This window comes from Mercenaria mercenaria, chromosome 8 (assembly GCF_021730395.1).
Source record: "Mercenaria mercenaria strain notata chromosome 8, MADL_Memer_1, whole genome shotgun sequence".
Taxonomy (NCBI): Eukaryota; Metazoa; Mollusca; class Bivalvia; order Venerida; family Veneridae; genus Mercenaria; species Mercenaria mercenaria.
In genome coordinates, this window is record NC_069368.1 from 8,702,834 (window position 1) to 8,727,608 (window position 24,775).

The following is a 24,775-nucleotide window of genomic DNA, read 5'->3' on the forward strand; positions in this document are numbered from 1 at the left end:
AGGCCATACTTTTAATTTAAGAGTTGGAGCTTAATTTCTGTGTGATTAAATCTTTTTACTCGAGGCTCCCCATAAAAATTGGTATCGACAATTTTATTTTGTGTTTTAGATTAAACTGTTACGCAATACTTTGAGGTTTCATTTAGAAAAATATTTGGTAAAATGAATTCCCTGCGATCGTTTTGCGTAATGGCTATCACTTTGAAATTTGTCTCTGTTTCAGCTGGAGGCAAAAAGACATAATTTATACAAAATTAACAAATACATGTAAGAAAAAAAAAACAACAACGACACGGTAAAGTATTTAAAGATGAATCACAGTGCGAAAATATGTTAACTTCAGGACTGTTTCATATGGTGGCATATTTCTGCCAACCACATATCCACTTTTTCATCTCGAAATTTTTCTTTAAAATGTCACTTATTCAGTTATTATCTGGCAAGTGACAAAACTGCTTGTTATCCACTTAAACAGGATAAAACTGCTTGTTAGTGCCCACTACTGCCATCCACATATTCACTTACGTAAACTAGGTATCTTCATTTTTGTCAGTTAGTCATTTTTATTTTATGTTTTTCGGTGGTTTATCGAAATATAACGGTGAATTATATCCTGATAAACTCACTGGCCACTCAGTGAAAATTATCAAATCTGATACCCGGATTAACGTCAAAAAGTTTACCGAGCGTACTGAAAGCCGGAAACAATATGACGATGACGTCGTTGAAATGACGTCATCTTTGCGATGCTTCCTGATAAAATTTCCCGCAAATTTCGACATTTTATTGAAATAAACACAACAAAAGTAGAGTTTTAGACATAAAATAAACAGAAAAATTGTTGGTATCGATGTAATATCACGGTAATTTCACTCGTGAACACCAAAAGTTGTTATTTTCACTCGTGGCTGCGCCACTCGTGAAAATATCACTTTTGGTGCCCACTCGGTGAAATTATAACGTGATATTACACCGAAACCAACAATTATCCTCTATATGATTGGCAATATCCCGTAATCGTCCCTTATCATTACGACATAACTGAAAATACATAAAGGGGCATAACAAAACTCCGGGGCCTCGGAATACCGTTCCGATAATCTACGGACTGAGCTACCCGACCACCTACACATTTTCTCCTCGTTTCAATATTCAAGTTCTATACCGTGACATAATTCCCCACCATTTTGAAATTCGTCCTCGAATTTCAGCGGGTACTTTATAAATCAAGCAATTACAGGCGTCAGAGACTAATCAGTGTAATGCCGTCAGGGCCCCACGTAGGGCGCCAAATGTCACAGGATGAGAAAAATGTGCAGCCAGAACGGGACTCGAACCCGGGGCTTCGGAATACCGTTCCAATGCTGTACCGACTGAGCTACGCGGCCGACTACATTTTCTCCCCGTTTCCATATTCAAGTTCTATACAAGTGACAATTCCGTATAGGGGACGAAAAGTCTAACCGTTAATCGCCAATTTGGGTACGAATATTAACTGGATATCAAGAAAACTTTCACAATAACCACTTATTTATGTGAATATGTGGATGGCAGAAGTGGGCACTAACAGGCAGTTTTGTCCTGTTAACATAATTATCTGGATAACACGAAATTTTGCTACTTGCCAGATAATAACTGGATATGTGACATTTTTAGAGAAAACTGTCTACATAAATAAGTGGATATGTGGTTGGCAGAAATATGCCACCACAGTATCAAGTTAATGCGATTGTTAAACATTACCAATACCACTATCTTAATATATATCCTGAAAACAGTTGAAAACGTGTGTTTAAACAAAACTCACTTACATCTACGCCCCCATCCTTTAAGCACTTTTCACATTATATCTTTCAGTATTCGTCAGAATATTTAAAAGGAATTTAGTATAAAAATAGCCTATAAAAGGTATAATGTGGTCATTTGTTTCTTCTCACGTTACTGTGGCAATTCCACGCAGCGATTACGTCTCGTAGTACCTATAGCAAATGATCTGAAAGAAAAGATTCTTAAAACTTAAACCCTAAATATAAGACCTGACATAACTGATATCACTTTAAGTTCATTCTAATTGATATTTCATATTTCTTATTTTCCATGTTATGTCAGGTCGTCGAATAATGCGCAGTATAACTCATATCGACGATTGTTTCTCGGACCAGCGTTTGTTTAATTAGCTACTTATAGACCGGGGTCATAATCTATAACGAAGCGGTCAACAGTGTTGAGTTACGAAAAAGTTCCACTCATGCGGACATTTCATTCATAGAGGCGAATTAATTTACTATCATTATGTAATATTTTCTAATGTTATCTTTCAAGTATTTACCGTTAGAAAAAAAACAAAACATTATTATAATATGTTTGAGCAAATACATCTCTTGAAACAGGTAAGTTTAACAATCTTTATACAACTCTATGGCAAAACTGATAAACGTGGCGGACTATTTGAATTGCGCATGAAATTATTTTTTTGTGTTGTCAGTCTCGGCACCTGTTGAACTTTTTGGAAACTCGATATATGGTTATAATAGTCTGGCGAATATCGCCAGCCTAAAAATTCCAAACGCTTTGAAATACAGAAATATACTTCTAAAATACCCTGAAAAGATAAAACACGAAAAAGCCATATCTAATTTTGTGAAAAATGGCACGGCAGATCATTTTTGTTTTGTGTCAAGATGGCTGACGTGTTAGCAGATCTTCCTTAATGGTAATTTATACCCATTTTTAGCTAGAGATATATTCATTGACACACCCGATATTTCCACTGCATCAGGTGGCTCTACCTATCGTGTTGATACCCGCGCCAGAACGACAACACGGCAAATTATTTGTCGTGTTATGCCCCCGCTATCACAACAGCACGAAAACACAACATCACAAAGACATGACTAAATTAGAGCGACGTCGCAACAACTTTTTTTGTCGTGTTGGTGCCCTATTTTGCCGTGTCCTCGTGTCGGTGGAGGAGGGGGATGTTTGCTATGCGGCAACATTATGACATATCAAAATAGCTTTCTGTCGTTTTGTCGGTCTGTTGGGCTGGCGGGAAAACACAAGGACACAACAATTAATTCTAGTATCTTTGCGCCTTTAAGAAGCAAATACTCAGCTAATTAATTCTTCAGGCGTACAGCTCTATATTCATTTGCGTTTAAGGATTCACGTGAAGTTCAGAACCGTGCAAAGTGTTCCGTATCTTATCTGACTAGCTATAACTTTTGACTACTGCCAAATACATTGCAAGTTCAGAATACAAAAAAAATGTCACGGGGGTAGGTCTTCAGATAAGAAAGTTCACATACTAGACAGTGTGCGGTACCTCCACCATGAAACTTCAGCTTTTGCAATGCATCTTATTTGGATATACGATAGCTTTCACAGCCGCAAACTTTGATCAACGCAAAATTGATTACTTTCTAAATGCTGTAAGTAAATACTCAAATTTTCTTCTTTCCCATCAACTGACAGTGCCCCAACTCAAAAAGAAAATGTTTAGATATCAGAAAATTATTGCTATATTTCCTAAGAAGGCCTTGTAAATTAGTCACTGACAGATTATTTTTCCATTCAAAATTGAAAAGTGTTTGTAAGTGGGTACAAGATGTAAACTGCCCTTGTCATAAAATTTTATATTGTAGTTTATAAATGACGACCGTGTATAGAGACTTACCCTAAGGTAGCAAGGTACACTTAGATATGAAAATGTTGGGCACGGACGGTCTTACATGTAGCGAGTCGCAATATTGCACTTCCCCTATGAGCAAAATTTGGGTGGCTATTTTATAAATTGCGTGCATGTTTTGTGCTTTTAATTAATGGCAAGATCAGGATTCTCATACAAGAATAAAGAAAGTTATCAAAGCGAAAGGTTTACATCATCCATGAAAAATAGCGTGCCAAAATCATCAATTTTGCACCTTTTGAACAGTCTACAATGAACCCGCTGCAAGATTACTGTCCAATTTTATTGCATTTCTTAATTTAATAGTCCTTACTGAACGTCAGGACATAAACGGAATGGGGGCCCATCCAGCTCGTTTTTTCGGAAAATAACGAAAATGTTCCTGAGTATCAATCAACAAGCACAGAACCCTTCCGTGAATTGAATTTTTCCGCGAAATGGTGTCTCATTGACCATACAAAGCTACCAGCAGTTAGTTTTCCAACTGACATCAGAATTTTACATGTATCGGCTGTATAAATTTTCTAAAGAATTAATAATCATTATCTCTCACCTTAATTTACAGACATCCAAAATCACGATGTTCTCTTTATAACAAATATTGAAGGGGGCCAAAATTCGAAAGTGTACCCTGCTACCTAAGCCCTCTTTACACAAGGGAAACAATCTGTTTATATAGTGAAATTGTTGAGTGAACACCGTTTGTTAATCCTAATCCTGTCCATGTTATATCAGTGCAATGGAAAAGTAATCTATCTATGTTAATTGCTATGCATGATAAGACAGTCATGCATCTAACAGTGCTGAAATTGATTTCTTTGATTTTCTCATATTTCTAGATGTTTTTCCCATACTTTGACGCATATATAATTATGGATAGCAGAGATTGTTCTCTTTCCAGCAGTAGCCTTTTCAACATATTTTACTTTGTGAAATTCTGTGGGTTTTGACTTTTCAAAATAATCGTCTGTTTGTTGACAAATTTCACCACAGAAAATGTCACACTTTCCCCAGGGCATTAACTTATTTGATCTTTACACAGTTTCCTATTCAGATTGTTAATCTTTGTGACAATTATGCATAATTATGCATGCTTTTTCCCTGCGTAGAGATAAAAAGTGCTTAGTTTGCATGGGGTACTAGGTCAATAGCCACCTAAGCCTACAGTAAAGTCATAACGGAGTTGTCTCCATTTTTTTCCAAATATTTTACCCGGGATCATTTTTATGCCCCCAGCATCTACTGATGCGGGAGGCATATAGTGATTGTCCTGTCCGTTCGTTCGTCCGTTCGTCCGTCCGTCCGTACGAGGTTAACCAAATGGGACTGTTTCGTCTAGCATCAATACCCCTTACTAGAATGACGTGATACTAATGCAGATGTCACCTGTGACCATTCCTCATCTTCAGACATCACCTGACCTCAGTTTGACCTTGACCTCATTTTGGACTTAGGGTGCTTTATATGGGTCATCTCTTGGTTAACCAAATGGGACCGTTTCGTCTAGCATCAATACCCCTTACAAGAATGAATTGATACTAATACAGATGTAAACTGTGACCATTCCTCATCTTCAAACATCACCTGACCTCAGTTTGACCTTGACCTTGACCTCGTTTTGGACTTAGGTGCAAAATCTATCGACAAGGATGCCACTGGGAGCATCAAGCGTTTATTGAACGCAGCTCCTTGTTTTTAGCTCAAATAACTTTTTTTCCGAAAATGATATCTAAAATATTTTTTTTCGGTCTAAATACTTTGATGCAGTTGGCTACACATATATCTAGAATAGATAGTTCCTACTTGAAGTTTGTATTTTTAGTTACACTGCGTACCTTGTAGAACGTTTTCCTCCGTGGTGTCGCTGCGTTCCCGACTCGGTCATGTCTTTTTTCTTTTATTTATTATTTATATTTTTATTTGATTTGGCATTTTTTAAGAATTGTTCATAATATGACCAAACTTCAATTTTAAAGAAAGATCATTTTAGCCAAAGTCTTAGGTCAGTCTATTACGAAAGAAAAACGTTGAACAGCAGTATTTTATAATGTTAAAAAATTCTTAAGTTGCATTTTCTTTTAACACATGTTTTACTGGCCCTTTTTGAATCTAAAGACGTACATAATTTGCGACCTATACTTTCAGTAAACAAGATAAGGGAACCTCCGCGAGAATTACGTTCTGAAAACAAAATCGTTTTATTTAGGTATATACATAAATGACAATGCAATATTTTATTTCTATTTAAGCTTTGTTAATGAAATTCATCAATGTGGAAATATCACGAATTCCTTTTTATGTTTTGGGAGGTTGGATTCCTAGTAGTACGTGGTCTGGCTTGTAATAACTATCATAAAACTGAACAAGCTCGAAATATTCTTAAATTATATTTATTATTATTGTTTGTTTGTTTGTTTGTTTGTTTGATTGATTGATTGATTGACTGTTTGTTTGTTTGTTTGTTTGATTGTTTGAATGATTGATTGATTGATTGATTGATGGAGGATGGATGGTTCGTTCGTTTGTTTTAAGGAAAACAATTTTGTTTGATTAGAAGGTACAATGTCTACATGTCAAGATCAAGCTTAGGCTTGAAAACGTCTCTATTGACGTAGCATTTCATTTTCTTCTATTGGTACCGAATGCCCAAAAGAAAAAAGTATGTACACTTTCTATAAAAGGATTGTAACAGAGCTGCTTCAAATCTTAAGCTGTTTACTACATTTATGAATTTCTAGGCTCTAAGTAGTATATAACGAGGCGTTTCACAGAGTTGGGGCAATGGTGCAATGGTGCAATGGGGCAATAATCCGACTTAATCCCTAAGCCGACATAATCCCTAATCCGGTTTAATCCCCTCCTATTCGGGGCATTGGGGCAGCAGGGGCAGCGGTGCAGCGCTGCATTTTAATCCGACTTAATTCCTAAGCCGACGACCCTATTACGGTCTTTATTTATAAGCAAACCGTATTGACAGCGAGGAGCATTCTGCAAAACGTTTCCGAGACGAAAAGATAAACCATTTTCCTTTTAATTTATATCGTGATTTATTGAGGACTTAAATTATGAAGACAACGCGGTCTTGAAAAAAGTACAACACGGATTATTTTGTATAATACAAACGAAAGCGGTAAGCACATTTTACTTTGTTATTATTTGCACGTTTATCATTATCTTATTTATTTCCCATAATTTTAAATAACTGAAAGAAAAACATACTCCGACGGACCGTCTGCGATTTTCTTTTTAGGTTTTCCTGTCTAAGAACTTATAAAATCTAACACAAAATTACAAAGTCATTTACTGCATAATATAGTACAAACAATAGCAGTCAAAATGAAATAATTAACAATAATCTGTAACATTAGAAGACGAAAACATTTTATATTATGGCGCTGTTCAAGGTTATTACGTACGATATTTTCAGCGTTTAGAAAGCTTACTTAAAACATAACACCCTCAGCCGGTTTTACAAATAAAAGGTGATGTTTATATCATTTTCTTTTCATTTTACGACTATGATACAGAGAACTACCATACGCACTTATTCTTCAACAATATCGAATCAACCGGTGCAAATTTAAAAATTAATTCGAAAGTTGAATGTTCAAAACTCAGATAAAGCAAATGTCTGTTTAGATGAAATACATAATTACACTAACAGAAAATCTCTACCCACAATATCACGCATGAACGTTTTAGTTATAGCGATAAAGGGAGGTAATCACAAAAATAGATTCACTAATATTTTCCACTCTGAAAACAACATTCAGATCTTTGGCAGCTTCATCAGAAAAGGTTGGTTCTGTTCCGTTCCGTTAAGTAAACATTTGACTTTCCATGTACATATTTTTCATTATTTTCAACCAGCACTTTATTCATCTTTCTGTGGCTATAGTAGACAACGGAAATATTCCTAATTCACCATAAACTGCACAAGTCGGCGTTTGTTTCCGGTCCCCTCGTACATATTTGTAAAATCTTAAATGTAGTTTAACAACATCTTTATAATTATAGATAACCAATATTTCAGATCCGTACAATAACAAGGAACATCCAGAGAATCAAACAATAAAAGTTTTGTTTTCATATTCTATTTTATAAATACAAGGGCTTTTGTTTTATTTGCATTTATTTTAAGATACTTGATCAACTTCAATGCGCAATCGTTGACAATCGGGATTGTAAAGTAAAAAGCGCCACCTGAGTAACGAAAACCAACCTGTACTGTAGAAAAACAATAAGTGACATTCTATTATAGGATGATGCACTACCTCTATTGTAACGTTAATCGCAAGTAATAACACCAACATATATGGGAGAACGAAATTATGTATTAGTATTACACTAACACAAAACGAAAACATTAAATAATAATTACGAAATATTCTGTATTATACAAACGAGATATAGCGATAAGCGCATTTTACTTTATTATTATTTACACGTTTATCATTATCTTATTTATTCCCCATAATTTTAAGTAGCTGAAAAGAACCTACCTCCGATTGACCTATGTTTTTTTTTTTTCTTGGTTTTCCTGTCTAAGAATTTATAAAATCTAACACAAAGTTTCAAAGTCATTTAATGCATAATATAGTACAAATGATAACAGTTAAATACCTATATGAAATCTTAAATATAGTTTAACAACATCTTTATACTTATAGGTAACCAATATCTCTGATCCGTACAATAATACGATAACCACCAGAGAATCAAACAATAAAAGTTTTGTTTTCATATTCTATTTTATAAATACACGGGTTTTTGTTTTATTTGCTTTTATTCTAAGATACTTAGTCAACTTCAATGCGCAATCGTTGACAAACGGGATTAAAGTAAAAAGTGCCACCGGAGTAACGTAAAACTAATCTCTATTATAGGAAAAACAACAATAAGTAACATTCTATTATAGGATGATACACTACCAATGTCGTAACGTTAATCGTAAAGAATAACACCAACGTTAATATATAATATAGTGTAACTGCAACATTAAAACACGAATGGTGGATAGGATAATCTTGTTAGGCATTTAATCTAGTAAACGAAGATATATTTTGACTTGTTCGTCTCATAGAGGGGAGCAAAGTGTAAATGCGAGTAAAAAACTTTACAAAGTTATTACTGTAGAACAAAATTATGTATGTATTAGTATTATACTAAAACAAAACGAAAAGTTTTAATAATAAAAGCGTTGAAGAGTACTAGATTAACTGAAAATGTAATACGTTAAAAAATCAAAGCGCTAAACGTACTGAAGTAATTTAAAGGTACGTTAAAATTAATGTTCTTAAAATTGTAAAACTAAAACGTTGACTGGTTGTAATCAAAGCGTTGAAAGTACTTTTATCATTTCAGTCGGGGAAGTCTATCCTCGTTATTCATGGGAAGATCATTTTAATCAGCTCGGTGCCCTTCGTCGCCCTAATTGTAATCCCGAATACCGGTAGAATTGCCTAAACTATTGACTGGTTTTAAAAACATGGAATCCGTAATTCACGCTCTGCTACGGGAGGGTGTAAGCGTAGATGAATTTTACAGTTTCGTCACCGAGAACGGAATCCAAGAAGACCCCTTTATTCAGGAGATACTCCATCAGTTGTTGATTGAACAAGTAACCTTAAATCCCGGATCTCCCAGACAATGGACTACGGATGACGCAGATGATTTATTGGAATTATTAAAATCCCCAGAAAAGTCTTCTGATCGTCAAAATGAACGCGCTTTGTAAGTTCATTCATTCATTCATTCGTTCGTTCGTTCGTTCGTTCGTTCATTCATTCATTTAAATCATAAACTGAATCGTTTACGTTAAGTTTATAACATCATTTATCTATTTCAGGAGGGAGATACACTCCAATGTTCTGCCTGGAAGTTCGGGAGGACAAATCGGGGCGGGTAAACAAACCCCTTTTATTTGCGTCCAGTGCGGAAAACAGTTTAGCCAACAATACAATTTAAATCAGCACATGAAAGGCGTACACGAAAAAGCGTTACTTTCGTGCCGCAAATGCGGTAAAACCTTTACCAGAAACACCAAGCGACTAGAGCACGAGTCGAAATGTCAAGGGTCTGTGGCCTTCTCTAGCGGCAAGTGTCCCGAAGTATTGTCCGGAACTCCCTTCTGATCACCAAAATAAACGCGCTTTGTAAGTTCATTCATTCATTCATTCATTCATTCATTCATTCATTTTATTTTCTAAGCATAAAACTTAATCTTTTCCCTCAAGTTTATAACATCATTTATCTATTTCAGGAGTGAGATAGACCCCAATATTCTGTCTGGAACTTCGGGAGGTCAAATTGGTGCGGGTAAACAAACCCCCTTTATCTGTGTCTGCGTAAAACCTTTACCAGAAACACTAAGCGCCTAGAGCATGAGTCAAAATGTCGCGGGTCTGTGGCCTTCCCTTGCGACAAGTGTTCCGAAGTATTGAACACGGCCAGGCAACTAGAGTTTCACCAAAAACTTAAACATAAAGTCAAACCGACCGCTCGAAAAACAACAACAACTGGAAGCCCTCAGACGGGAGCTTCTACTTACAACTGTCGGCGCTGCGACGCCAAATTCCAGCACAAGAAACAATTACAAGCGCATAACGCCAGGCAGCACGGCGGCGGTCCATCAGCTGGTGGCTCGAATCCCAAAGCCGGACCCAGTACCTATAAATGCCGTCGATGTCCCGCCCAGTTTCCGGATCGTCGGGCCTTGCACGCTCATACGATGGAACGACATTACCAAGTTGGCGCCGGCTTGCACCCGGAACCGTTTGCCGAAGGTCGGGAACCCTGGATACACGAGGACGGGAGTATCGACGAAGGGCTTCGGGACTGCTACCGTACCAATAGAGCACTAATCTTGGAGCGGTACAGGGAAGGTCCCGTGGACTCCGTCTACAATATACCCATGTTTCCCGGGATGTCCATGGGTGATATCGGTGAGGCCCTGCAGGGAATCTACGACCGTCAACGGCACTCCTTTAAAGTCAACCTGTCCTTCGGATTCATTATGAGGCACGTGGAGACGGGACGTCACAGGTACTTCCGGCCGTACGACAACGTCAACGTGTTCGACGCCCCGATTTTGATTTCACGCCGATCCGATATTGGCAAAATATTGAAAAAATTAAAAGCGTTAGATATTATGGCGGAAATGTCGAAAAATAGATCCGATACCAAATGGAGACTCGTACTCCTGACCAATATTAGGGTCAAAGTCTTCAACACCAACTTTCCACTGGGCGCCATTAAAAATGCTGCGATTCCGGTTTATATTACCAGAAACATGTCAATCGTCCCACTAGACAAGGACCCCGTCACATTTCACCCCTACACAGACAACTTATGCCTTTTCCGGTGTCTGTGTCTACACCGCTACGGGTCAATGGACAAAGCCAAAGTGTTAGAGCTTTATAACCAGTGGGAAAAGTTGCATAATCAAAGAGAATACCAAGAATTTCTAGGAGGTCGAACTTCGGTCCAGATAACTCCGGCCTCACAATTTAAAGGATTTCAACTTCGAGACCTACCTGAGTTCGAGCAGCGTTTCGAGTTGAACGTACACATGTACTGTTTGCACGAAGACGGGGTCGTAGTGCCAGTGTTCAAGTCTACGGATAGGTACGCGGACACGATGTACGTGAACCAGTACGAAAACCACTGCTCGTACGTTACGCAATTCGCCAACTATGCCAAGACATTTCAGTGCGAATTGTGCGACCGGATGTTTGATGATAATTGGAATTTCAAGTGACATGCCAAATTATGCGACAAAAAGACTGAGTTCGAATACCCTGGTGGGTTTTACAAGGAACAGCGCACCGTGTTCGATGAACTGGCGGAGATCGGTATCAACGTACCCCAAGACGATCGTACGTATCCGTGGTTCGCCGTATTCGATTTCGAATCCATGCTACTTAAACTAAAAGGTGACGCCACGGAGAAACTTGAATGGACCCACCAGCATGTTCCCATCAGTGTCAGCGTCTGCTCCAACGTCCCCTTTCACAAGGAACCCGTGTGTATCGTCAACGCGGAGCAAGATGAATTACTAAATGAAATGGTGGACACCTTAACCAGAATACAAACAGCGGCCGCTACGTACGCCGGTGAAAAATGGGGCCAGTATTTAGAAAAACTGAAAAAGTATTTGGATTCTCTGAATGAAGACGGCGAGGAATGCACAAAAGAAGTCGAAAAGACAAAACTTCTTTATGGCAAATTGAAAGCGTACATGTCGACGTTGCCCGTACTCAGCTTTAACAGGTAACTATTCATTAGCTTAATTAAAGTACTGAAAACATTTTTTAAATTCAATCGTAAAAGTCGCCAGAAACCGAAAATTTTATAAATTTTTACTATATAATCAAAGTACCGAAAGTACTTAAAACATGTAGGTCTTTAATTCTAAAAATCAAAGTACCGAAAGTACTTATACCACGTAGGTCTTTATTTAAAAACCAAAGCACCGAAAGCATTTGTAAAATTATTTACTAGTTGTAACATTTAGGACTATAATTACTCAACTGATTATTTTCAGCGCCAAATACGACTTGAATTTAGTAAAACAAAAGCTGGCCAAACATCTGCGCATGCATGAGCAACAGTACGGGTTCGTGGTCAAAAAAGCCAATTCGTATGCCTGTCTGACGACCGACCGCTTCCGGTTTCTGGATATTAGCCACTTTTTGGCTCCTGGGACATCTTACGCCGGGTTCCTGAAAGCCTATAGGGTCGAGGAAACTAAAGGTTTCTTCCCCTACGAATGGCTCGATGACCCGGCCAAGCTAGAGCATACGAAGTTACCTCCTCACGAGGCCTTTTACAGCGCCCTTAAAAATGAGAATATCTCAGAGGAGGCATATACCTTTTGCCAGAAAGTGTGGACGGAACTAAACATGTCCACATTTAAAGATTTTGTTGTCTGGTATAATAACCTGGATGTGGGTCCCTTCGTCACGGCAGTGGAACGTCTACAGAAGTTTTATTTCGATAAAGGCATCGACGTGCTCAAGACGGCCATTAGCGTGCCAGGTATAGCCCGACAGCTGCTTTTTAAATCGGCGACAGAAAAGGGTGCCGAATTTTCATTGATCGATCGGAAGAACGCCGACCTCCATGCCACCATCAAAGATAACATCGTCGGAGGTAGGTTTATTTATTTATTCATTTATTTATTTATTTATTTATCTATTTATTTATTTATTTATTTATTTATTTATTTATTTATTTATTTTCTATTATTGTTGTTGGTATTCTTTCTTGTTTAATAATATATTTATTGTATCATTCTAGGTCCTTCCATCATTTTCACCCGTCACCACCAGTCAGGAAAGACGAAAATCAGGGGAGGTAAGACTTGTGAAAAGGTGGTGGGGTACGACGCTAATGCCTTGTACCTGTGGGCAATTGGACAGGCTATGCCAGAAGGCGCGTTCGTGCGTCGTAGAGTCGAAAACGCTTTCAAACCGGAACATAGGGATCAGTATATGCAGGCGTTTAACTGGTTGAATTATTTAAACAAGTACGAAGGGACCCATATCCTCCACCAAAGGAATCACGGCAAGGAGATCCGCTTCGGAAAATACCCAGTAGATGGTTATGACTCCGAGACCAAGACCATCTACGAATTTCAGGTAAATACCCTTTATTATTATTATCTCTATTATAATAATTATTTATATTACCATGCATAGTAATAACACTTTTCATTATCATAATTATCTCCCCTCTAATTACCTCCCCTCTTATCTCCCCTTAGGGGTGTTATCACCACGGACACCAATGCGTCGTCACCAAAAACGTCACCAACGAAAGGTGGCATCAAATCAAAGACGCCCTGATGGAGAGGACGGAAGAAAAGGTGGCTCAACTGCGCCGTATGGGCTTCAACGTCGTGGAGATGTGGGAGTGCGAGTTCCGGGACTATTGTAAAACCCATCCCAAAATCTACTGGATTCGGGATCAGTGTCGCCCTATATTTTGTCAAAAACACCGCGGCAAAGTGACCGAAAACCAAATTTTAAACGGGGTTCGAACTGGTGAGCTTTTTGGCATGGTAGAGTGCGACATCGAGGTCCCGGAAGAATGGGGTTGCGAAAAGTCTCACATATCTTTATCTCCCCAGCAATATTTCGAGGAAATGTGCCCCATTTTCTGCAATACGGAAGTTGGGTTTGACGATATCGGGGAGCATATGAGAGCCCACGTCTGGGAATACCAGTTGAGTGACAAACCAAGACGACTTCTTGTGGGTGGTACTAAAGCTCGCCAAATCCTGCTCGCAACACCTCTCCTTAAATGGTACTTGGATCATGGACTTTAAGTGACTAAAATCTATCAGGTGGTTGAGTACAGAAAGAAAGCTTGCTTCGAGAGTTTCGTGGAGGAAGTCAGCGACGCCAGACGTGCCGGGGATGCTTGTAAAGACATGGCCATCATCGCCGACACCATGAAGCTCATAGGCAATAGCGGGTAAGTGTATCTATTTATTCCTTTATTTTGTTTGCTAGTTACTTTTCAAGGTAATTTATTTGTATTTTTATCTATATAATTTTAATGATTTTTATTATTATTATTTATTTAAAACTTTATTTACATATTATTTTCTAATCATTTATTTAATGTTTTCAGTTATGGTTCAATGATAATGGATAAAACCAAACACCGCAATGTGTTTTACGTGGAAGGGGAGAACAGGGCGTGCTTTGAGGTCAACAAACCGCAGTTCAGACAAACCATGTGTCTGGACGATGACGATCAATATTACGAAGTGGAGGCGGCTAAACAAAGAATCAAACTCGACCTTCCTGTGCAATTGGGTTTCTTTATTCTGCAGTACGCCAAACTAAGGATGCTGCAGTTTTATTACGACCTTTTGGACAAATACGTGGACCGCTCCGACTTTGAATATATGGAGATGGACACGGTGAGTTAATGTTTCGTTTTAAATTATAAAAAAATTTCAATCGATACGATTCGTTAGGTATATGAACGCAAAATGTTATTGTTTCGATTCGTTTCACGGATAATTATTTTCTCATTTCAGGACTCTGCGTACATGGCTATATCAGCGTCGAGTCTCCAGGAGGTCGTAAAGTCCGAAAAGCTGGCGGAATACTGGCATGGACTCACGGGACTGTGCTACGATAAGTACAATCCCGTTGGAGACCGCTGGTTTCCCCGCGAATGCTGCGACAAGCACGCCAAATATGACAAAAGAGTGCCCGGACTCTTCAAAACGGAATATGAAGGCGAGGAGATGATAGGTCTCTGCTCTAAGACCTACATCGTAAAAAGCACAGAACAGGATTATAAATTCAGTTCTAAGGGTGTGTCTAAGCGCCTGGTTGAAGAACCTCTAAATATCTTTAAAGAGGTGCTGCGTACCGCAAAGCCCGCATCCGGTAAAAACAAGGGGTTCCGCGTAAGAAATAACGGGGTGTATTCTTATCAACAGACCAGGTGCGGATTCTCGTACTTTTATTGTAAGCGGAGAGTCCTTGACGATGGTATTCACACAGTACCTTTAGACATTGTTCTGTGCCCTAGAAAAGAGAAAACGTCTAACGGTCCAGAACCCATGGAGGTAGAGGATTTGATAGACGAACTTTCGGAACAGGATTTAGGGGACATGTTATCATAAAATGTATAGTGAAATTTGTATTTCAGTTTGGATATGTGTATTTCATTCAAAATGTTGTATAAAGTTTAAAACTTATTTTGGAAAGGTTTTGAATTCATTTTGAAAATTTATATTTGACAATTATCTGGTTCGAACCACAGTTTTGAAAAAAAAATGTTTATTTTGAACTTTGTGCTTTGTATCATTTTTGATTTTGTATTTCTTTTTTATATTTTTTAATTTGTATATTTGAAATAATTTGTTAATTATTTTAAAGATTGTAAATGTTTTATCGCTTGAAATGTTTTGTAAATATATATGAAATGTTTTGTATTAATTTGGAAACTTTATTTATTTGACGCGTATAATAAACATGAATACCTTTATCTGAATTCTCGTCTTATTATTATTATTATTATTTTTATTATTATTATTATTATTATTGCAATATATCAGTTCTATATAAGAAACGGATTTAAGGTAATTTCTAAAAGATCCAAAATATAAAAAAAGTTTCAAACCGTGCTGAAAAAAAGTCAGGCGTATCATCAACTTAGTATCCATATAATTATATCTAAGAGCCAAATGTATGTTTTTTTTTGTTTTGTTAAGGTAATAAGCATTTTCTGTGGCGTTCGGGTAAGTTTTTGTAAACGCTAATCAACTTTTTGTATAACCTAAGTAAGTTTTTGTAAAGACTAATGATGTTTTTGCGCGAACAGCTTCAAAAAATGTTAAATCCCGTTAAATTATATAGTGTTAAAAATCGAGTTTTTGTTTAGTTCGGGTAAGTTTTTGTCAGTGTCGATCGATTTTTTGTATTAACCGAATCAATTTTTGTAAACTCTCAGGAAGTTTTTGTTAAAGGTAATGGCATATTTTGTTGCTTTCGGATAAGTTTTTGTAAACGCTAATCAACTTTTTGTATAACCTAAGTAGGTTTTGGTAAAGACTAATGATATTTTTGCGCGAACACCCACAAGAAATGTTAAACCCCGTTAAATTATATAGTGTTAAAAATCGAGTTTTTGTTTAGTTCGGGTAAGTTTTTGTCAATGTCGATCGATTTTTTGTATTAACCGAATCAATTTTTGTAAACTCTCAGGAAGTTTTTGTTAAAGGTAATGGCATATTTTGTTGCATTCGGGTTTTTGTAGTTTAAATACAGCGTTCTTACACTATATGTGCTTGATATAAATGCGTAAGAAGGCACTCTGACCCACTTGAAATTCATCATAATGACTGACATGGAAAGAAATGTCGCTGAAAGGGATAGTTTAATTGATTTTCCCAAATCTGATTCTGATATTCGCTCAAACGGAGACAAATGGAACTTATTAGGTACTAAAGTACCACAAGCGGAAATCGTCTTTTTTTCTCAAATGATTATAGTGTACGCCATCATACTTACGTCTATCATCAACTTGTCAATACAAAACGGATCAACGGAGCTGTGGATTAGTCTTCTCAGCAGTTGTATTGGACTCGCACTTCCTTCACCGAAACTAAGGAAGAAGTAATGTCCTTACTACCTTTTGAACCATGTTCTTCCATATGCGTATGCGCGCAGACGGGTGCTGGAAAGAGCAGATGGGTGTACAGATTCTTGACGCACGTGCACGACATGTATTCCAGAGAGCCTCCGGAACACGTGCTGTATTGCTACGGTATATATCAACCTCTATACGATGAGATGGAACGGACAATACCTAACTTAACATGTAAATTTGGACTACCTACGACCGAGGAATTGGACGACTTTACCAGGGATCGCAAACACAAGCTCATCATCATAGATGATTTGATACACGAGGTCGTGCAGCATAAAGAGATGGAGCTGCTCTTCAGCCAGGGAACGCATCATAGACGCATAAGCGTGATACTGCTTTCGCAAAACCTCTACCCAAGGGGTAAACATGCGCGAACAATAGCCTTAAATACGTGGTACCTCGTCCTGATGAAAAATCTAAGAGACGTTTCCCAAGTCAACGTTTTAGCGAGACAGCTGTACCCCGGTAAATCTCAGGGTTTCAACAAAGCCTATCAGGACGCATTATCCCAAAGATTCGGTTACCTAGTCGTGGATATGAGCCCTCATTCGGACGACAAATATCGTTTGAGAACCTGTGTATTTCCCGGAGAGGACCCCGTTGTTTATAAACTAACGTAAGAGAGACAGACAGACAGAGAGTTGTAAGAGCGAGTGAAGAGTCATGGATCTAATGAAGAGACAGCGTTATTTTCTACATCTTTATTTGCGAACGTCACCGGCGCAGAGGAAGGCTTTACTAAACACTATCAGTGACCAGCAAATCAAGGCGCTCAGTCAAATAGCCTACAACGTAATTAAGTCAACCATTCGTATCCAGGAAGACGAAAAGAGGAGGCTTAAAAGGGACAAGAGAATTGTGCATTTACTGGGGACTAAACGAGTTAGCTACGACAAGAAAAGGGAGATAATTCGTAATAAACCTAAACTGGTGCTGACCCTCGTGTCTTTGGCTCTGAGCTACTTTAAACAGACGCTAAATTAGATGGAGAAATCCATTCTCGTACCGTACGATAAATATCGACGTATGTTGGAAGCCATGAAACAAAATGGCGGTAGCGGCGGCGAAAGTGATGGAGAGAAGACTCCGGCAAAATCCGAGCATCAAACTATCGAACGGGCGGACGAAGGTGAAACTCAAAAGCGTGAGACCGATAATGTTACCCGAAGTAAAAAAGGGATAAAGCGAAAGAAGAAATCGTATCCACAACCCCCGGGACAACGCCTTCAAAAAGGTGGTGGTGGTAGAAAGAAAACATGTGACACTGAACAGACGTTAGAATTGAAGTGGCTGACCTTTTAGCAAGATTTCTATGGACATTATACTTACAACAAAAATATTTCTTTTGAAATACAAAATTTTATTAACTTCATACAAAATATTCAATTACGTTCACTGTACACTTGTTGAATAAATTTTACTAAAATGAACATTTATTTATCTTGAATATATAGCTTAAAAGTCTGTCGTTTATTTCCCGGTCAATCGCGTCAAATGGCCGCACAATATTGTCCATAGTCTCTCCCGAGTGTCTATACACGACATAATAAATGCAATACATTCCGCACAATTCAGATTCAGAGTGTTGAATTTGATCTCGGAGCATTATGTACGACTTCGATGTCAAACTTCTCGGAAATCCGTAGTAAGCCGGCGTATGTCCCATTGAATCAAAAAATTCGTTCGGGCCTCTTCTTGGAAAGTAGAATGTTACCCAGTGTTTTCCCGGTGCTCCGGTAACGTCCGTGTTTGCAACGTAAAACCAATTTTGCTGATTTCCCACGGTGTCCGCCGAACATACGGTCGCTGGTAGTTCCCTTAATATGATTGATAATTGAAGATTATTCATTGAAGATTTACGCTTCTGGTCTTGTCTATGTACATAACCTCTGGAAAGCTGGCGTATATAATGAGATTCAAACTCTCTGGCACGGCTTTGGCAAATTTCAAGTCCAAACGGCAGTGTCCTCTTCTTTTGACGTCAAAAGTGACGTAGGGGTTGACGTCTATAACGTACAAACAATATCCTTTGGTATAATCGTTTAGATCTATGTCCAAGTCTTCGCCAAATGTTCCAAGCGTCCTGTAACAGCTCACGTAGTTCTTTTGGTCGTAATTGGGCTGCAGCGGTTTGCTAGGTATCGACTGACCGTCAACGTAAAGGGCAACGAAGTTGCAATCGAACGGGAGAAAATTCAAGGGATTCTTCTTATGATCTCCGGAAAAGGCGCTACTTTTTACCAAACCGAGAACGAGTCGATTAGGAACGAGGCCCTGGAAAACGTCATCGGCCGTTACGTTATAATTTCCCTGCGGTACGGATAACGTTTTGATGACGCTACGTTGATACGGGTATAGGGCGTGTCTGTCCGAAAAAAGCTTTTCGTGAGCCACGATTATGGCCGGATTTAAGCGTTGAACGCAGAGTTTGAAGCTGGCGTCCACTATCTGTAGTTTCACTGACGCGTCCTCGGACATGATGCGGAAGGCGTCGTAATTTGGCCATAGTTTTAGCGTGAGTGCCACACCGTTGACGATAAGTCTCTGTTGTTGAAAAATGTCTAATAGCAGCGGTCCTTCCATGTCGACTATCTTCCCGCCTTTAAGACGTTGATGACGTAGGAAGAGTCCGAGATTATCACCATTTGCGTCCGTTTCGTCCATATTTCCGGTCTCTTTGAAGAACATTTGACTGTTACTGAGAATGGTGCGGTCTTTCACGTTACCTCGAAGAATGGTATCTATGTAGCTCTTGTAGGCGTAGTACTCTTCCGGTTTCGTTAATGGCGTCTGTTGAAAACTGACATCAATCTGTCGGAACATGGTGTGAAATGGCATATTAATTGTACTGGCGTTCACGTCCTCTTTAATAGGCACGCCCGACGAGTCGACGAGTCGTATCTTCAAGTGGAGTAAGCTTCTTTTCAAGTCCATATACATAGAGGTCTGAGCAGGAATGTTGAACTCGAGACTCCCCGAGTTAACCGAGTTGGCTGGCAAATATTCTATCCATTCTCTACTTTGCAGCGAAGTGTCAGTTGGAAATGTGTTGAAAATTGATATTTCCTCGGCGTGAGTATGATCCTCCATGGTTCTATCCGTCCAGTTGAGATTCGTTAAAATGAAACCTGGATCTCTTTGGTTTGCTCGGCTTGGTCGCCTTCTTACGTTTTTTGTTATCGGGCTTCTTACGCCATGTCGGCTTTGGAGAGTTTTGATTGGCTTCCGCCTTTAGTTCCGATTTTGCCATGTCTACGGCCTGCGCGAGAGGCGTGACCATCTTCACCAAGGGTCGATCATCGGATTTTTCCTGCTCTGAGAGTTTTCTATGGATGGCACCGCTACCCACAACATACCGACCGTTCTTGTTTGGCCTAGCGTAACCATCGGCAACATCTTTCAAGTGTCTGTACCACGTATCGAAATCGGCTACGTACGGTATCCATCTCTTCTCCTTCCAATCAAACACTTCTACGGAACCCATCTTCTCCTAAAGTGTAAAACCACGTAAAGTCGCTCAAGTCCAAGCTCTATGGTGTTACAATCAGATCCTATAAAGTAGAGTCTGAACTTTTCTGGTCTGCCCGGTCTAATAGAAACGTAATTCAATCGATGATACTCGATGGACGTCGTTTTTCTAGTATCAACGCTAGTCAACACCTGTTGCCGTTGTTCGTTCACGTAGGACTCTTCAAGCAGGTCGCAACACAAAAACACCATGCGACTGTCGGGTTTCTTTTTAAAAACTATATCCAATTCTGAAATGGCGCACTCCCACAGCTTGTCGTTAGAAATGATATGCGGTAGAGTAACGCTGAACTCCCTCTTACGCTCTTTCACGGAGAGGTCAAAGTACACGTAGCAAGACTGATTCATGTTTGGATATGCTGACTCACACGTCCGTTCTTACGCTTTTTGTAGCTCGTCACTTTACTTTTATGTATCCAGCTGTTGTACTTATCGCTCCATCCCATCCACTTCACCAGCACTCTATTGCCAGATCTCTTCAAAACCTTCTCTAATCTGAATGTCGTCGTTTTGTCCACTATAATTTTTGTCAACTCGTTAGAGTAGAAACTGCCTTTTATCTCATCGCCCTGCAGGTCTTTCAATTTGTAAAACGGAATTCCGGCCTTTTTGCCTCTCTCAGCAACGATGAAATACTCCATGGTCCATCTTTCGTCGTATTCTCGCTGAAATGGCCTTTTTAAATGGGACAAGCGTACAGTATCCCCAGTTTTGAACCGATATGCGGAGCTGCTGACTACACGGACGTCCCTTTTCCCTTTCCTTAGTTGATTATAGCTAGTATTCCAAAGTTCCGCTTCGTTGCTCTTGGTCACACTCGCCGGACTCCTCTTTATACTCCTGTGGTACGTGTTGTTGTAACTGTCTGTTACTTTAGATAAAATATCGATCCAACGATGAGTCTGATACCTGGTCATGTAACGAGCGATCCTGGACTTGATGGACTTCAACGCCCGTTCGGCAAAGGCGCATTTGCTCTCGTTGAGGGAGTAAAAGTGCTGGATGCCCTGAGACTTTAACCACTTTTGGAAGAGTTTACTCTTAAACTCAGATCCGGAGTCCGTTCTAAGTTTCTCGCAACGGCGGTTTTGGATCGTCTTAAAGGCCTTCAACACCTCCTCGCCGCGTACTCTGCGTACGGGAAATGTCCATACAAACTTAGAAAATCCGTCGATGATGAGTAGAAAATAGCTAATGCCGTCGTTATCATTGACATAGGTGTTCATATATCCGGTGTCAGCCTCCCACATATAGTCTATATACGGAACTACGATCTTCTGACGTTTGAATTTTCGAATCACGCCTTTATGAAGAGTATATGTCTCCTGTTTCATCAACCATTTCCTAATTTTGGCTCTGTCCAGAACAAATTTTCCATCCTTTTTAACGCTTCTGTAGAGTTTGTCTAAGCCGGAATACGAAGCCGGGTGAGCAGGATCGTAGTATATCTTTTCTAAATAGCGTTGGTACTTCATGTCAATGTTCATTTCATGATGATGCCAGAGTAGGTTCTTCTTCCTGACGAAATTCAGTCCTCCCTGGAACGTAGCTCGTTAGAAATGACGAAACGTAGATAGTGTCTCCTTAGTAATCTAGGTAAGATGTTGTGCCTGTCTAGTAGGAGTCGTTTCTTACGGTTAAATGATACTCGATCGCTCGCCACCGACCTCAGCAGTAATCTGTATCTGCTAAAATAATCCGAATCTCTGTCCAGTATAGGTACCCGTCCTTCTACGATGTTCTTGGCTATCAACTGTATGCATTCCATTTGACCAGGAATCATAGCCCTGAGCATTATTTGTCGATCCCGAGCATTCGATTTTCCCAACTCTTGTAGAAAGTGAATCCTGATATATATTCTTGAGCGCTCCATATTCGGCATATTCCCGTTCTGTGCTGCTTCTTACGTCGTAAAGTATTCTAACTCTAACAGAGTAGGATACACGATGTCTTCTATCGTCTCGGTTGACTTTATTCCGGTGATTATTACTTTGCCCGTGTGAAAACAACTCATTGCTACGGACTCTCTTCTCAGCACGGCTGCTGGGAATATTTCCGGATCGTAGCCACACCCTGTGTCTCGAGCTAGACGCTCCAAGTCTAAAAAACCGCTCATTTCGTGACAGGCGGAAATGGTCAAAACACGGGAACGAACTACGGCAACAGGTGTTGACTAGCGTTGATACTAGAAAAACGACGTCCATCGAGTATCATCGATTGAATTACGTTTCTATTAGACCGGGCAGACCAGAAAAGTTCAGACTCTACTTTATAGGATCTGATTGTAACACCATAGAGCTTGGACTTGAGCGACTTTACGTGGTTTTACACTTTAGGAGAAGATGGGTTCCGTAGAAGTGTTTGATTGGAAGGAGAAGAGATGGATACCGTACGTAGCCGATTTCGATACGTGGTACAGACACTTGAAAGATGTTGCCGATGGTTACGCTAGGCCAAACAAGAACGGTCGGTATGTTGTGGGTAGCGGTGCCATCCATAGAAAACTCTCAGAGCAGGAAAAATCCGATGATCGACCCTTGGTGAAGATGGTCACGCCTCTCGCGCAGGCCGTAGACATGGCAAAATCGGAACTAAAGGCGGAAGCCAATCAAAACTCTCCAAAGCCGACATGGCGTAAGAAGCCCGATAACAAAAAACGTAAGAAGGCGACCAAGCCGAGCAAACCAAAGAGATCCAGACTTGTGGCACTTCTTACTTTAATCCCAATTGTCAACGAGTGCGCATTGAAGTGGATTAAGTATCTTAGAATAAAAGCAAATAAAACCAAAATTTGTGTATAAGTAAAATTGAATATAAAAACTCGAGTTTGACTCTCTATTGGTTTCCGTACTATTGTACGGATCTGAGATATTAGGTATCTTTAATCATAAAGATGTTGTTAAACTACATTTAAGATTTTGTAAATATGTATAAGGGGACCGGAAATATATAGATATTTGTAAAACCGGCTGAGGGTGTTATGTTTTAGGTAAGCTTTCTAAACACTGAAAATATCGTACGTAATTACCTTGAACAACGTAATATAAAATGTTTTCGTCTTCTAATGTTACAGATTGTTGTTAATTATTTCATTTTGACTGCTATTGTTTGTACTATATTATGCAGTAAATGACTTTGTAATTTTGTGTTAGATTTTATAAGTTCTTAGACAGGAAAACCAAAAAGAAAAGAAATCGCAGACGGCCCGTCGGAGGTAAGTTCTTTTCAGTCACTTAAAATAATGGGAAATAAATAAGATAATGATAAACGTGTAAATAATAATCAAACTTGTCATAGAATTCGGGGACCAGACTAGCAAGTACGGATTCTCATGACAGTTGTTAAGATGTAGTAAAACTCAGAAGTTTGACATAAAACATTTAACCATATATTGCACTTATTCGCCCATATATGTCGGTGTTATTCTTTACGATTAATGTTACAATAGAGGTAGTGTATCATCCTATAATAGAATGCCACTTATTGTTTTTCTACAATAGAGATTAGTTTTCGGTACTAATTCGGTGGCGTTTTTTACTTTAATCCCGATTGTCAACGATTGCGCGTTGAAGGGGATTAAGTATCTTGAAATGAATGCAAATAAAACAAAAACCCTTGTATTTATAAAACTGAATATGAAAACAAAACTTTTATCGTTTGTCTATCTGGATGTTTCCTTATTATTGTACGGATCTGAGATATTGGGTATCCATAGTCATAAAGATTCTGTTAAATTAATCAACACAATTCAGCAACAAGCTATTTCTGTTTAAATAAAATTAAGATATTAAAAAATGTGATATTTTATTAACCTGTCAAATGTGCATATATTACACGTTCTGTGCGTTCGATATTATAATATTCGGCCAAAGTTCGGTGTTATTCCTTTGTTTTCCTGAGATAAATGTTGGTCGAGTGTCTAAATATCATTATAAGTATTGGAAGAGAAATGCAAAATATGTACATGGAAAGTCAAACGTTTACTTTTCTGATGAAGCAGCCAAAGATTTGAATGTTGTTTACATAGTGGAAAATATTAGTGAATTTATTGTTTGTGATTACCTCCCTTTATCGCTATAACTAAATGTATAAATTCTTAGACAGGAAAACCAAAAAAAAAAAGAAATCGCAGACGGCCTGTCGGAGGTAAGTTCTTTTCAGTCATTTATTGTATAAGGTGACGTATCAGTTTATTATAATAGAACAAAGGGCCGCAGCACCTTAGGTTGTAGTTATACAATTTTGCCTGAATTAAACATATTCTATATTATTGCTATATAGATCTTGAAATTTCGGACCACACTCCACAACGTTTACGCTTTGAAGGTGATTAAGCCGGATTATTTGCTGCCCCAATTACGAGGGGATTAAGCCGGATTA

General features: G+C 38.8%; 3 protein-coding genes across 3 annotated transcripts; 1 reads left to right on the forward strand and 2 right to left on the reverse strand.

Moving 5' to 3' along the window:
• Positions 1-11,580: 11,580 nt before the first annotated feature.
• Positions 11,581-15,447, forward strand: LOC123552074 (uncharacterized). Its single transcript, XM_053549343.1, has 6 exons — positions 11,581-11,959; positions 12,234-12,841; positions 12,989-13,329; positions 13,455-14,167; positions 14,327-14,621; positions 14,742-15,447. The coding sequence occupies exons 1-4, from the start codon at positions 11,604-11,606 to the stop codon at positions 14,016-14,018; spliced, it is 1,869 nt and encodes a 622-aa protein (XP_053405318.1). The 5' UTR covers positions 11,581-11,603; the 3' UTR covers positions 14,019-14,167; positions 14,327-14,621; positions 14,742-15,447.
• Positions 15,448-18,712: 3,265 nt separating this feature from the next.
• On the reverse strand, positions 18,713-19,957 carry LOC123560683 (uncharacterized protein F54H12.2-like). The gene has a single exon (XM_045352849.2). It carries the CDS (start codon positions 19,955-19,957, stop codon positions 18,713-18,715), a length of 1,245 nt encoding a protein of 414 aa, XP_045208784.2.
• Positions 19,958-20,739: 782 nt separating this feature from the next.
• LOC123560684 (uncharacterized) lies at positions 20,740-21,870 on the reverse strand. The gene has a single exon (XM_045352850.2). The coding sequence runs from the start codon at positions 21,868-21,870 to the stop codon at positions 20,740-20,742; it is 1,131 nt and encodes a 376-aa protein (XP_045208785.2).
• Between the last annotated feature and the right edge of the window lie 2,905 nt (positions 21,871-24,775).

What these genes read in the sequence shown, in the direction of transcription:
- LOC123560684 (XM_045352850.2), bottom strand. Translation starts at nt 21,870, where the DNA reads ATGAAGTACCAACGCTATTTAGAAAAGATATACTACGATCCTGCTCAC.
- LOC123552074 (XM_053549343.1), top strand. Translation starts at nt 11,604, where the DNA reads ATGCTACTTAAACTAAAAGGTGACGCCACGGAGAAACTTGAATGGACC. An exon ending in CCCGTACTCAGCTTTAACAG is followed by an intron (nt 11,960 to 12,233) that starts GTAACTATTCAT and finishes GATTATTTTCAG; the next exon opens with CGCCAAATACGACTTGAATT. An exon ending in AGACCATCTACGAATTTCAG is followed by an intron (nt 13,330 to 13,454) that starts GTAAATACCCTT and finishes ATCTCCCCTTAG; the next exon opens with GGGTGTTATCACCACGGACA.
- LOC123560683 (XM_045352849.2), bottom strand. Translation starts at nt 19,957, where the DNA reads ATGGAGGATCATACTCACGCCGAGGAAATATCAATTTTCAACACATTT.